At 37.2% G+C, this 13,805-nt stretch overlaps 2 protein-coding genes across 5 annotated transcripts in view; one reads left to right on the top strand and one right to left on the bottom strand.

Annotated features, from left to right (window-relative positions):
- The window catches only part of LOC103707783 (CMP-sialic acid transporter 5-like), a 36,770-nt gene extending 34,420 nt beyond the window's left edge, over positions 1 to 2,350 (top strand). Inside the window, exon 15 of the mRNA XM_088706985.1 lies at positions 213 to 2,350. The gene's annotated coding sequence lies outside the window, so the exon portion shown is untranslated. The remainder of the gene's footprint in view (positions 1 to 212) is intronic.
- Positions 2,027 to 11,143, bottom strand: LOC103707784 (protein CYTOSOLIC ABA RECEPTOR KINASE 5-like). 4 transcript variants are annotated; one of them, XM_039128270.2, is made up of 10 exons: positions 10,885 to 11,128; positions 10,638 to 10,743; positions 9,239 to 9,374; positions 7,405 to 7,658; positions 7,127 to 7,253; positions 6,775 to 7,048; positions 4,594 to 4,726; positions 3,095 to 3,181; positions 2,439 to 2,628; positions 2,027 to 2,349 (listed from the first exon to the last, which is right to left on the bottom strand). In XM_039128270.2, the coding sequence occupies exons 3-9, from the start codon at positions 9,330 to 9,332 to the stop codon at positions 2,485 to 2,487; spliced, it is 1,113 nt and encodes a 370-aa protein (XP_038984198.1). In that variant the 5' UTR covers positions 9,333 to 9,374; positions 10,638 to 10,743; positions 10,885 to 11,128; the 3' UTR covers positions 2,027 to 2,349; positions 2,439 to 2,484. The 4 variants fall into 4 exon arrangements, with proteins under 4 accessions (XP_038984198.1, XP_008790659.1, XP_088563110.1 ...); XM_008792437.5 differs by lacking the exon at positions 10,638 to 10,743 and having other exon boundaries at positions 10,885 to 11,143; XM_088706984.2 differs by lacking the exon at positions 3,095 to 3,181 and having other exon boundaries at positions 10,885 to 11,116.
- Positions 11,144 to 13,805: the final 2,662 nt, after the last annotated feature.

Genomic DNA, 13,805 nt, shown 5'->3' on the forward strand with positions numbered 1-13,805 from the left:
TTGTTTTTTTTTTTTAAAGAACATTGTTGGGAACAATTTTTACAGGGATTTGGATGATGATTCTTTTACTGGACATATTATAAAGATGAGCCAATTCTAACTGCAACAAATATATATATATATATATATATATATATATATATATATATACATACATCATACATATAAACACATTTTTCTGGTCGTAAGTGTCAAGCTGTCTCATGCTGTAGGAGGATCAGCTGCCCTGAGATGGAGTACAGGAGTTACAGCTGAGCTGTAGAGGGTGGTAATAGAAGGCACTTTGTTGGTTTTCTGCCCATAGTATACCGTTATTATTTTAGTGTGTACTGGACTTCCCCGGATATCACTTATGTCAAGTTTTTTTATTTTTTCCGCCATCGAGTTTTGGACCTACCAGTGCTACCGTCCCGTGTAAAAATTGGCGATACAAATTTATATGTTCGTTTAAATGAGCAACGAAATCCCGAGTTATTATTTAGCTGGTTAAGGTGTATTTCTTATTGGTCCTTGTTCTCAAAAATCTTGCACAAGCATGGCAAATTTTACCATGGAAAACAAGATTGAAAATTGGCCCCATATCTCTTTGGTAACCAAATTCATCTGGCGCCGCATTGCACTCTTGCGTTGTGCCTCAAGCTCCACACCAAACTTCACACGAGGAACATGCGATATCATACTGTTGCATTCCTTGAATCCTTGGTCACAACCCAAGTGCTGTCTTCTAGCCAAATGGATTTGGTGTCTTGAAGGGTACATTTCATAGGAATTGGATAAATGATCTCCCACAGGTAGGAATTGGATAAATGATCTCCCACAGGAGCATTTATTTTCAGCTCCAGTCATTGGATCTGAAGATTTTTGAGACTCGGTATTTAAATGATGTCAGCTAACTTTGCTACTTATTTCTGGGGCTTATTGACTACGACTTGATGAGTCATGCATCATAATAATTTTGGAGCTGTATCTGAACATTTGAGGGGCAAGATAGTGACTCTTGTCATTATTTTAGTTAGCATAGCATAATTCTTGGTATGGTATGCCACTAATATATTGGGATATCCGAACATCCCACTCTCCAGAAGCTTTATTCAGGAGGAGAACCAATTTGAGATATGGAGCTGCAAAGAATGATAGCAACGGATTATGATTGCAAGAGCAATATGATGTTGCTTTACTGGCTACGCATTGATTAGAATGTAGAAAAGAAAATCATCAAAGATTTTTTTTTTTTTCAAAAAAAAAAATTGTGGTCATTTTTCTTCAATAGCCATTACATGATAATATTCGTGATATAAAATTTGTTAAATCCTAGGAACCCATGTCTACTCATTGATATCGTGTCGCTCAATTAAAAAGTGATAAAACAAAAACTCTCCATTTATCTGGTCCTACAAGCAGCTGGCATGCACTTGATAACTGGATCTGTGTATTCTGTGCAAAAAGTGGTGACGCTGAAACGGATAGACCAAAATTTCATCCGACTGAAATGGGTCGAACAAGAAAATTGTCCAGAGATCGTGTCTAGCTCAGTTTTCAGTGAATTGGATGATACGCTAGCGCCATTGAATGCCTGGAATTTTATTCTTCATGCTTCCTGTCACAAGTTGACTTATTATATTTATAAACTCTAAATTGTTCCTGGATGCCTGCCAAAACAAAACAACCTCCTCTTTCTGCCTTTGTGGAGTGTTAACATACAGACAAGAATTACTGAAAAAAAAGGGAACTACAACAAGGCTCATCTTGGTTCATAATGAAAACCACAATCATTACCACATTAGCGAGGACTGCACTCCACAGCATCCTCTCAACATAATCCTAGAGCGGCACTAGGCCATCAAGTAGACATCAACTTCATGCCAGCGTTGAAGTTGTCACTAGAAACACTAAGAATTTTACCAAACAGACTAATAATTTTACAATCCCAATCAGAACCAACACTTCCAACTGGCTTGCAAACCCTAGAGGTCCTTGAGGTGATTGTGTGATACTACCAGTTACAAATTGTTCATGAGCTGTAGAATAGGCAAGACCACAAAGATCCATTTTAATCATACTATAACCATCTGGAAAATAAATAGGGCAGTTTAATCATGGCCCAGACTAGAATGGAAAACAAATGACTGAACATGAAACCTTTAGGTCAGATCTCACGTACAGGAGATGAAGGACATTACAGCATAACACTCATCATCCCATATTATCACATGCAACAGCTCAAAGAGAAACAGAAATACTCAAGACAAATATACAGCACAGATCCCTGCTGACAGGAATGACACGAAGAACGGTCCATTGCTTCTCGCTGAACAAAAAAACTCTCAGGCAAACAAGCAGCATGGTAACCTGCAGAGTGACAGCCAGACAAATTTATGCTCTCAGAGTCAACAAGGAAAATATATCAAACAAGTACTCTCCTGGAGAAGTAAACATACCCAAAAAAACACGCCAAATTTTTAACACAATATCTCATTCCAGGTCTCAAGTCTCTGAAGCTAGGGAAGGAGCAGCAGCAGATGGGGGCTGCTTATTTATGAGAAGGGGAGACAGTGCCTTGACCACAATGCTCATATTGGGCCTAAACTCTGCTTCATATTGCACGCACAGAGCTGCCACTGCTGCAAGCTACAGTAAATACAGAACCGAAGTGTTAATTGAGCTACAGGAATTAGCTGAGTTGTCCATAAAAACATTCCATGTTTAGAAGAGCATTTTTTTGGCAACCCTAACAAATAACTAGTAACAACTATAAGTGCATGATCACAGGTAAAGGTATGAGTGCCCACCACAACAGCTAGCACACAAGCAGGCGTGCATGCACACAAACACAAACAGATAGATAGAACCAAAGTGTTAATTGAGCTTACAGGAATTAGATGAGTTGTCCAACAAAAACATTCCATGTTTAGTGAAGCAGTTTTTTTTTTTTTGCAACTCTAACTAATAACTAGTAACAGCTATAAGTGCATGATCACAGGGGTGAAGGCATGAGCTCCCGCCACAACAGCAAGCACACAAGTAGGCATGCATGCACACCCACAAATAGATAGAATGGGGCGGGGGGGTGTTGGGTGGGGGAGGAGAGAGAGACCTTAGCGACTCCTTTTGGTGGATACTCTCCCTTCAACCTTGGATCCACACATTGTTTGACCTTATCCTCACTCAATCTTGGAGTTGCCTGTATCAAGAAGAAAGAAAAAAAAATTAGATAAGACTGGTTAATATTACCAGCCATTATGCAAAAATGGGGCAGCAGGATCCACACACTGCATCTTGGCACTAATGCTCAGAGGTGGCATGTAGTTAATTCTTCCCCTGCCATTAACAGTTTAACACAGTAGCCGCTGAGCGGATATGGAGAGAAAAGCAGTATTTATCTAGACATTTGTGCAATAGCTCTCTCCGGGCATGCATTATTCCCTCAATAATGTATCTATATAAAGATCCGATGTCCAGATGATACCAGCCAAAGGGTAAGAATTGGTTTAACAGAAAGAGAAGGAAGAGAGAAGCGGAAGGGATTAAAAGACAATAAAATCCAACAATCCCCAGATTTTGAAGCTACCAGATTTCAATTGAGAAGCAATTGTAGAACGGCGAGGATCTTAGAAATGTGGGATCAACGGGACCCCTCTCCCCTCTCTTCTTTTTCATACCCCTGATCCACTCTACTTCTCCATCAACTTGCCTCCACTCAGCCCTTTCCACCCTTGGGGGAAGATAGCACACGTGGACACTAGTTGGGCATCCATATGGACCCCAAGGGTTGGGAGAAGATATAGAGATTGGCTTTTGTTTGATAGCGCGGCTCAAGTTCATTCCAATGTCCATTTGAGCATTCAAGGGATCTAAAATATAGGGTGGTTCTCTGCACATACAGTGTTCTTTTAGAGGTTGAAATACGGGCAATCAATAAAGCTTAAGAACTCCAAAACTGGTGTTCCTAGGACAGAAAATAACCAATTCTTGGGCTCTAGAAACAAAGTAGCAGTGCAAGAAATTGGAGATTTGAAATGGCAGCTCCAAATTGCAATGAAGCCTGGGCTGAGTGTGGATACACCAATCACTGTCGAGTTAAAACAGATCTGACAGGTGCCTAGCATCAACTGGAATCAGATTAGATCAGTATTCACAAAGAAATTCCAAAAACACCAGACCTATATTCAAATGATATATTAATAAGAAAACAGTGTTTAAACAATTAACAGTGTCAAAAGAGTTGGATGGAATTATACATAATTATTATTATAGCAAGAGAGATGTAATTAGATCATCAATAGACTATATATGGCTTTTTAAGGATTTGCTGATTGTGGAGCGGAAGACTTCTATGGAGTGCCAACAACTTGGACGATGCAACTTCCTTCAGGTCAACCAGTGTTCCAGGAAAACGAATGACCTTTTCAGTTTGCATACAAAAACAGATTTTTTTCATTTTTAAGTTGCTTTATTTGCTCGGCAATCTGGTTGCAGCAGATGGATTGCAATTGCTCCTTATCATAGAGTTCTTTTCTTTTTTATCACATATCATCTACACAAAAAAATGTAATATGCAAGCAATAAACAGTCATCTATGCAACAGCAGCTTACCCAAGTAACCAGACTCTGCTGCCCTCTAGGCATTGTATGATCCACTGGTTTCCTGCCAGTCAGAAGCTCCAAAAGAACTACACCAAAGCTATACACATCACTTTTCTGGGTCAGCTGACCAGTCATAGCATACCTGCATAAGTTTTGACATATACTATTAAGTTATGTTATGCATACAATTGTGTCCACAAGGTCCATAGGCCAATATTTTATCACAGTCTTATGAAAAACAAATGATACCAATGCTTCCCTCTAATTCATTGATCTACTAAGAAAAATTGGATTACCATAAGAGAACAAGACAAGCCATCTTTACAGACAAAAAGATTGAAAAGCAACACAATCAAGTGAGAGTTATGGAGGTAACTTAAACAAAAGGACGTTTTGAAAAGGAAGATGAAGGGGAAAGAAAGAGTTCATAATGGACAATTAAATGGTGCTAGACAATAAAGATTAGGAAAATGAAGATGCAGTAACAAATATGAAAAGACAAATAAAGAAGGATAAAGTGGAGACCTTATCGCAATCATGATTTGCATACATTTAGAGGAACATAAGAAAAACATGAAAGAAAAGGTAAAAGTAAAGGATTTGCATGAGTGAAAAGCCCATACTAAGCCACCAAACTTAGGCCTGATTCATTAACATGCAATTGGGTCAATGCATTCAAGCATGTGAATGCAACCAAGAAAGGGTAATGGAGCTCAGTATAAAACAGGAAATGTGGACAAGCTAAAATTGACTCTAATGATTCTGGTTTGACACCCTAAACCAGTCTGAATAAAGAGAACCATCTAAAAATGAAGTCCATCCAAGAATCATTGATTGGAACATTAGAGATACCTCTCTCTCTGACCAAATAACCTTTGCAAAATCCACCCACACCATTAGAGACCTCGCCAATAGGAACAGCACACCTCTTAGTTCAACAATTCTTGCAAATTTTATCACAACTTAGAGTGCTCGATTAGCAGGATTCACTAATTCTCTACCAAATGAACCAGCGACAACATGTATGTCAAATAGCATGACCAATATTCCAGATTCAATGGTTAAATCACCGAACAATAAGAATCCCCATACTTGTGTTGCATAATGACTCATTCATATGTCGTAAAAATAAGACCGAAATTGTTTTGTCATAAAAATAAGACCAAAATTGTTTGACCTTTGATAAATGCAATCCATTGACACAACGGTCTCCATTTTTTTCTTGCAATTCCTATGCTAAAACTTGTATTGTGATTTTATATTTCTAGTTCAGCAAATTGATGGGCCACAATGTTTAATTTCACATTAGAAGTGATGCAGACTGCATTAGGACTCCTCATAAAACTTTACAGCAGTCAATTCTTAGAGGACCCACCATCTTAAACTTCACAATTTTTATAATAATAGCAGAATCTCACCACTATAAACAAAGATGGTTGCATCACATTTCATCTTAAGCAATGTGCTAGAATTATATAGAGTCAAGATAAGGGAACCAACAATTCACAGGCCTCCTCACATTCTAGGAAGAACACCTCTTTCCTTTGACACATGCTTCATTAACTTCCATCTATAATTCACCTCTCCACTCCCCACCAACATTGCCAATCTTCAAATCCTCAAGATAGGATATCCCCATTCTAAACCAAAACTAGCACAGATAATTCTTACACGTCTTCAACTCACCCTCTTCTATCCTCATGTTAAAATCCATTTCCTTAAAACTTCTGCTCACTATTAGTGCTACTCAAATCATTATTATGGAGAAAGACTGAGAGAACAACACCCTCTATGGGCTATGACATACTAGAGTCTATCAATTAAACCCTCACCTGAAAATGTCAGAAAAATCAACCAACTAGCAGCACTACAGCCAGCTTATATAAAAGCAAAAAGTCTATTGTGTTTGAATCTTATAATAAAGACCAAGCAACTTCACGACTTTTCATGATAATGAAGGTTTATGCAGCTCCAAGTCAGTTGACAGCACAATTACTACAATCGGAGGCATAAAGCTGGACAATGCGAACTATGAGCACAACTGTAAGTTTACATAAATGACCTAGTTAATCTGGGTCATAAAAGTAACTATGCAAACTATGAGTACAAAAGGTTTGCTTATTTAATTAACCAAGTAGTATAATTTGTTATGCCCTATACAACTGCATAAATTATCTGAGTCGTGATTACTCTGGTGCATGATAACCGAAGGTCCCCAAGACACGAGTAGAATGAAGACGAGCAGCCATATCAGGAGCCTGGTTTGAAAGATTAAAATCTGCAATTTTTGCTCTGAAGTCCTCAAATAAAAGGACATTACTTGATCTGATATCGCGATGTATTATAGAAGGCTGAACCTTCTCATGAAGATACTCCAGCCCCTTGGCTGCATCAATAGCAATTCTCACCCGCTGCATCCAGTCAAGAACAGGACCAGGTTGAGCACCCTGGACTCCTTTTCTACCTGTAGATGCAACAAGAGTAATAAACATTTGTTTCTCATAAAATAATCAGATGTATGTTACAGGACCAGAGGTCATACCATGCAGAACATCATGCAGCGAACCCATGGTTGCATATTCATAGGCCAACAAACGGAGATTCCCTTCCACACAATACCCAAGCATTTCAAGCACATTTTCATGCTTCAATTTTGTAACCATCGAGACCTAATGTCCAGAAAAATGAAATTAATTCTCAAAAGCCAAGTTCCAGTGATGGGTGACAGATATTAAACCATGGTCTCCCTAACCTAATAAGTCAAGCTTTGATAAAATGAGAGGGAGAGAGAAATTTTGTTAAAAATATTGGCAAACAGACCTGGGTCAAAAACTCATTGTTGGACTCAGGCTCTGATGCAACATCAAGTTTTTTTAATGCCACTTGTTTGCCATTGTTTAAAGTTGCAAAATATACTCTTCCATATGATCCTTCACCAACTAAAAACTTTGATCCAAAATTGTCAGTCTTTTCTTTCAGCTCATCTAATGACAATGCAGGCACTTCAATGGGAGGCGGTGCTCTTTGGGGTTCGCTTTTGGCAACAGCAGAAAGCTTTGAACCTTTTTGCATTCCTGGAAACCAAATTAAAAAAAAATAGAAACAACAGAATTAACACAAGAAACAGCACAGGAGACAACATTCACCCGAAAAAGAAAAAAAGAACGAAATTCTCTTAAAAATTTGGAACAGCACCATTTATCAAAAAAAGAGCATTTAATCTAATGCCTTATCGAAATGAATGTGTACATCACTAATAGTATTCAGGCTAGCGAATATAATCAGCCCACCAACAGATAAGATAGGGTTCCCTTGAAGTTGAGTATCAAAATTGTGTAGGAAACTAGTGGATCCAATTGTATTAATAAGAATCCAAGCTGTGAAGATTAAACTTGCTATTTCAGGGTCAAAGCAATGTATATCTTACAATACAGAAGGTTTCATCGCATTGGATTCAAGATGTAATCAAATTAGGTCCAACTAACACATACATTTCTTGTACTTCAAGCATGCAAGTAGGGTTGTCAGTGTACTGAAACAACATGGTTTGCCTGCAAGCTAGCACAAACTGATACAAGCTTATCAGTTCAAAAGCAGAACCATAGAGGTTCTGTTTAGGAAAACGAGCTTATGCCAAGCCTTGAGTGGGCTTGACAAAATATGAGAATAATTTATTACATATAAAACTAGTGAGCAAAGAAGAGAAGTGAAAACAAGGATATGTATACATATTTTAAATTTCATCCCAAGTAAATGGTCAAACACATAATTATTTTAATTTCTTTGCGATATCAAGCCACAGACTTTGGGAACTTAGCAAAACTAGGCCTGACCTTGTCACATCAAACAAGAACAAGCAAGTAGAACCTTAACCTATAGTCCTACACAACCAAAAGGTCTAAGCATGAACCAATCTCCACACAAGAATTTTAACCTCAAAAACTCTCAGCTTGTACACAGGCTTACTTGCATGAGGGTTAGGTTAGGATGTCAGAATTCACTGGCAGCAAAAAAGAAGTTTTCAACTTTCCATATGATTCAAAAAGAATGAATTGAAGCTACCATTCAAGGACCACAATTGCATAATTAGGGAATGTAACTATAATTTTGACTTGGGTAACGTCACCTATTGACAGGTAAAGCACTATACTTCCCACCTAAATAGGGAAGAAGTACAAACTACAGAAAACATTACTTGATGAAAATAAACAGCAAACTTGTCATCACATAATATGTGCATTCACAAATCCTACAAATAAATGGAGACATGAAGATAAACAAGCAATAAATCAAGGAACATTCTCATGATTACGAACAAAAAAAGAAGCATCACAATTACCAAGTAAAAGAAAACCATAGAAAATATACAAGGGAGAGGATCCCAACAGATATCTACCAAAGCCATAAAAGCCCCACCAAAATCAAGGGAGATTTAAAATGGTTGGTCTGGAGAGATACTCTAAACAACAATTTCTTAAACTTTAGCCTCAACAAGAAGTGAGAGCTCCTCCAAAATTATCTTATCTGTCTCTTTCACAACCTTCCAGAACAGGACATGCATTATGGAGCACTTATATTACAGAAAACACCAGCTGACTGCAATGGTAGCAGAAACAGTATTGATTTCTTGAAATGCAGAGGAAAAACAACATACCATCTATATGATCTGATGGGCTTTTCAGGTATTCATTCTCATGGGCATGATAAGGCTCGTCCATCTGACAAGAACAGCACAGCCAGCGCCGCATGTTGCGCCTCTTCTTTCTATCTTTTTTATGTGGTGCAAACACCTAAATATTCAACATCACATAATTAATGATACAACTATTATTTGCATACAGATTGCAAATATGCCTTTGATAGCCAACGCAAGGACATGAGATGATGTCAACGTTTTGAAAGGCAATAAAATAAGGTTTAATTATGTCCAACAACATGTACTTATAGAAGATATTACAATCTCTTTCATGGTTCACCGTTATGTCCAACGACATGTACTTATAGAAGATATTACAATGTCTCTTTCTTGGTTCACCGTACCAGTGTGTGCCACCCCATAGTGGATATACCATCTTGTAGCGGCATCAAAACGAGATTCTGTAGGGAGCATAGCATATGCCGAGTCTCATTATGCCGAACTGACTTCCCATATCGAGCATACCGACACTATATTAGCATGGTACCGGTACCGAGATGGCGAATCTCAGTCTCCTCTCTTCCGGAACATACAAACATGCATGTCCATGACTAAGTTCTAATAATCACATACCCCGGTTGTAACATAGGCATAAACAGTTAGCCAACACCATGGAAACATATAAAAATGAAGCTCTGAGATACAATACGAAACAACTTATGCCATCCATTTATGTCACCCGTTGTAATGCAGTACATTAGTCCCGCACAACAGATCTGTGGGTCCCAAAGACTGGTGGATTTCAATTTTCGGCTAAGAATATTCATATTATTAAATAGTTTTTTTTGTTGTTGTTGTTGTTGTTGTTGTTGTTTTTTTTTTTTTGGGGGGGGGGGGGGGCGGTGCGGGCGCGGGGTAACAAACAGATAATTCATATGGATGCAGAAATAAACGGGTCTAAATAGCAATTTCACAATCAAATTCAAGCAATATTTCCATCATATAAGAAAATTCCACCAAGTTAAAATAATAATTACGAGCATATACCAAGACTTCCTTCAAATTTTCGCCAGTTAACAATAATATTGAGAAACAGGATAGCATAAAAAAAAAAAGGAAAAAGAAAAGTCAAACAGATAAAGAAATAGGGCCCCTCCTATCTCTTCCCTGTGAACAAAAATTGCAATCAATCGCTTTCAAACATCTGCTGCCCAACCTTCCCACATATTCCAAAGAATTACCCATGCAGCCAGAATCCCAGAATCCCAAAGAAACCCTTGAATTTAAGCAAAAAATCGCAATTTAAAGCCCCCGAGAAAAGAAGAGAACGAATAAGAAGCAAGAACATGCAAACGTATCAACCCCACTCAGAAGACAAAGCAACCCAAATTCCAAATAGGGCGGCAAAGAGCAATACCCGACAAGGAAATCGACCAAATCCTCACGAAAACATCCAGATCCGGCAAGGATTTTAGAATTCCCAAAGCAAACACGATTCCCAAGCGCGTGCTTACGATCCTTTCCTATTTAATTTAATTTAACAAGCCTACTTAACGGGAATCAAAGCTGAAGCAAAAGAATCGAAACAAACATCAACGGGAAAAACCAGAGAGATCGGGATCGCTTCAAAAAAAGGCGGGCGAGAGATCGGGGGATTTTAGGACCTGAAATCAGGGGGCGGAGGCAAGCGCGTTCTTGGCACGAAGGGGTGTTAGGGCTAGAGCTCCGGGGGAGAGAACGACCTCTTCCCGAGAGAGAAAGAGAGGGGAGGGGGACGAGGGCGTCTCAAAAAGGCTTGGGAAGGAGGAGATGCGAGCGAAGAAGGCGGTGCCGGAAAAGCCGAATCATACCGCCAGCTGAGCTCGCACACTAAATCACGCAGCACACCGTCACGACCGTTCACCGTCACGACCGTTTTTATTTTCATTGCCGGCTTGCCTTTTTTTTCTTCGTTAAAAAAAAAAGTTTCTTTCAGCCAAAAAAAAAAAAAGTTTTTTTCATAAATATGCTTTTACAATTTTCAATTTGCATAAAATTTATTTTTTATCTTCATAAAATATTATTTTTGTACAAATGCGGCTAATATAATAATTCTCTAATATCGTTAATAAAAACTATATTTATTTTAATTAAAAAATAAATAGAATTTTGAAATTATTTTTTTATTTTCTATCACGATTATCTTATAACTTTTTTTTTGGTACATTTATCCATTAAAAATATTTTAGTTATTTTAATTTGAAATCGTTAATTAATTAACGGCGTTAGATAATGTAGGTACATATGTAAAAACGAGAATAAAAAAATAGTAGAATAATAAAACAAGTGTTGTTACGATGGCATATATGTAAATATCAATTGTGAAAGGATATTCATGCAAAATTTGATATTTAGGAAGATATTCATATGAAAAACCTAGAAAAGAAAAAAAGAGAGAAAAGAATAGCTAAGAGTATATTGGTCATTTTGGATACTCTTTTTCCAGATCTGAGTCGTAATGGAGCAGACTATTAGAAACATAGAATCCGTTACGATAATGGTTTCCACAAGGTGTAGCCTTTGTTCGGCACGAATATTGTACTGTCAGATTAAAAAATATGTCATCTTTTAACAAAGTTATTCTTCTAAGTTTTAGTCTAGGAAGGCTTGTCCGTTATTATATTAGAATGATGATGTAAGAATTTTATACATAAACACGTCGTTGTAAAGTTTAAAATTAGAATTTCCACGTTCAAGAAAAGTCACATTAATTCATCATGTTCCTAAAGTCCAGTTTGTCATTTCTTTAGATTATTTATTTATTATATAAAAATATTTTTTTTGATCGTTTATGATATACTAAAAAATATAAAAATAAAAAAAGAGCAGAATATCAAAACAAGTGTTTTACGATGGGGGGTGTGTGTGTATATATGGGGATTGATAACCTACTCTCTGTTATGGTAGATTATCAATCTATCCATTTTTCTGTAGACAAAAAATATCCTTACTTTTTATAACTCTTAAAGTTATTTTATGTTTTTTTATAATCCCACATTAACTCACCCACTCAACCCCCAATTAATGCTCTCTCTCTCCTCATTGTGTGTACATATATATATATATATATATATATATATATATATATATATATATATATATATATATATGTATATATGTATATGTATATGTATATGTAGATATATATATGTATATGTATATGTATATGTATATGTATATGTATATGTGTGTGTGTGTGTATATATATATATGTATGTATGTATGTATGTATGTATGTATGTATGTATGTATGATTGATAACCTACCATAACAGAGAGGTTATCAATCCCTAATATACATACATACATACATACATTATATATATATATATATATATATATATATATATATATATGTGTGTGTGTGTGTGTAAATATTAATTTTGAAAGAATATTCGGACAAAATTAGATATTTGGAAGGATATTCATGTAAAAAATTAAAAAAAATATTTCTATTTGGGAATAGTTGGACCAAATTTGGTGAAGGGTGGTGCCCGGTCGTAGCCCTCCCTTCCCTCCTCTTCTCCGTTCTCCTCGCCGCCATCTCCACTCTACTCCTTACCGCGATCGTCATCTTCTTCAGCTCCATTTTTTTCGCCCTCCAACTCGCCTCCAGCTCCCTCTACTCCCACTTTCCGTCCTCCCGCCGACGTGCCCTCTTCATCTACACTCGCATCAGCACCATCAACTCCTCCTCCTTCTCACTGTACTCTTCAGCAAGATACTTATTTTGTCCTCTTAAACTTGGTGGATTTCGACCATGGAGAGCATGTTTCGATCAACCATGGAAGTATCTTTTAGTCCCTCAGCAGTCCAATGATGAAGAATAATTAACAAACATAGTCATAAATAGCATCAAAAGTTGAATTCATTATATACCATGGCACCTTGGACTTGGAGCTTCAAGCTCATAAGCCAACATCTTCCTACCAACCAAAATCAAAACTTTCAATTTCCTTTGATCAATAACTAAGAGAAAGACAAAATGCGAAGCTTGTAATCACCACCGAACTAGAATCATGAAAAGAGGGGGGGAAAGAAAAAATTTCAATAGTATTTGCTACGTGCTACATCCTGTTGCTACGTCATCTAAACGAAAAAGACTAGTCATTCTGTGGGCAAGAAGATTCCATGCAGTGACTTAACCATTGCTAATATTTTGTAGTATTCTTGCATGTGTGGTTGTTATTACAAAGTTTGGAATTTGATGACTCTTCTTTGTTCACATGCCAATCTCATGTGCAACTTTATTCTTAAATGATTGAAGGGGGTGGTTGCCAGATTCGCCTACCTAGAAATATTTTTTAATCAATTTATCTAAATGGCTTGTTCCTAGCCACACAAACGTATACAATCTTTAATTTTTGATATGGTTGGCGACGTGGGTTTGGTGGTCCTTTTTCATATTTGAACAGGCAAATTCACGAGCCTTTTGTCTTTGCTCCATTGTTATGTTCTGCTTTACCACATATTTCATGGTGTAGCCCACCAAGGCTCTTGGCATTCAACATTATTATTCTTTTTCTTGAGCACCTGCACTATAATTC

Source organism: Phoenix dactylifera, chromosome 11, assembly GCF_051530095.1.
Source record: "Phoenix dactylifera cultivar Ajwa chromosome 11, Ajwa_hap1_PhDact_Kaust_v1.1, whole genome shotgun sequence".
Taxonomy (NCBI): Eukaryota; Viridiplantae; Streptophyta; class Magnoliopsida; order Arecales; family Arecaceae; genus Phoenix; species Phoenix dactylifera.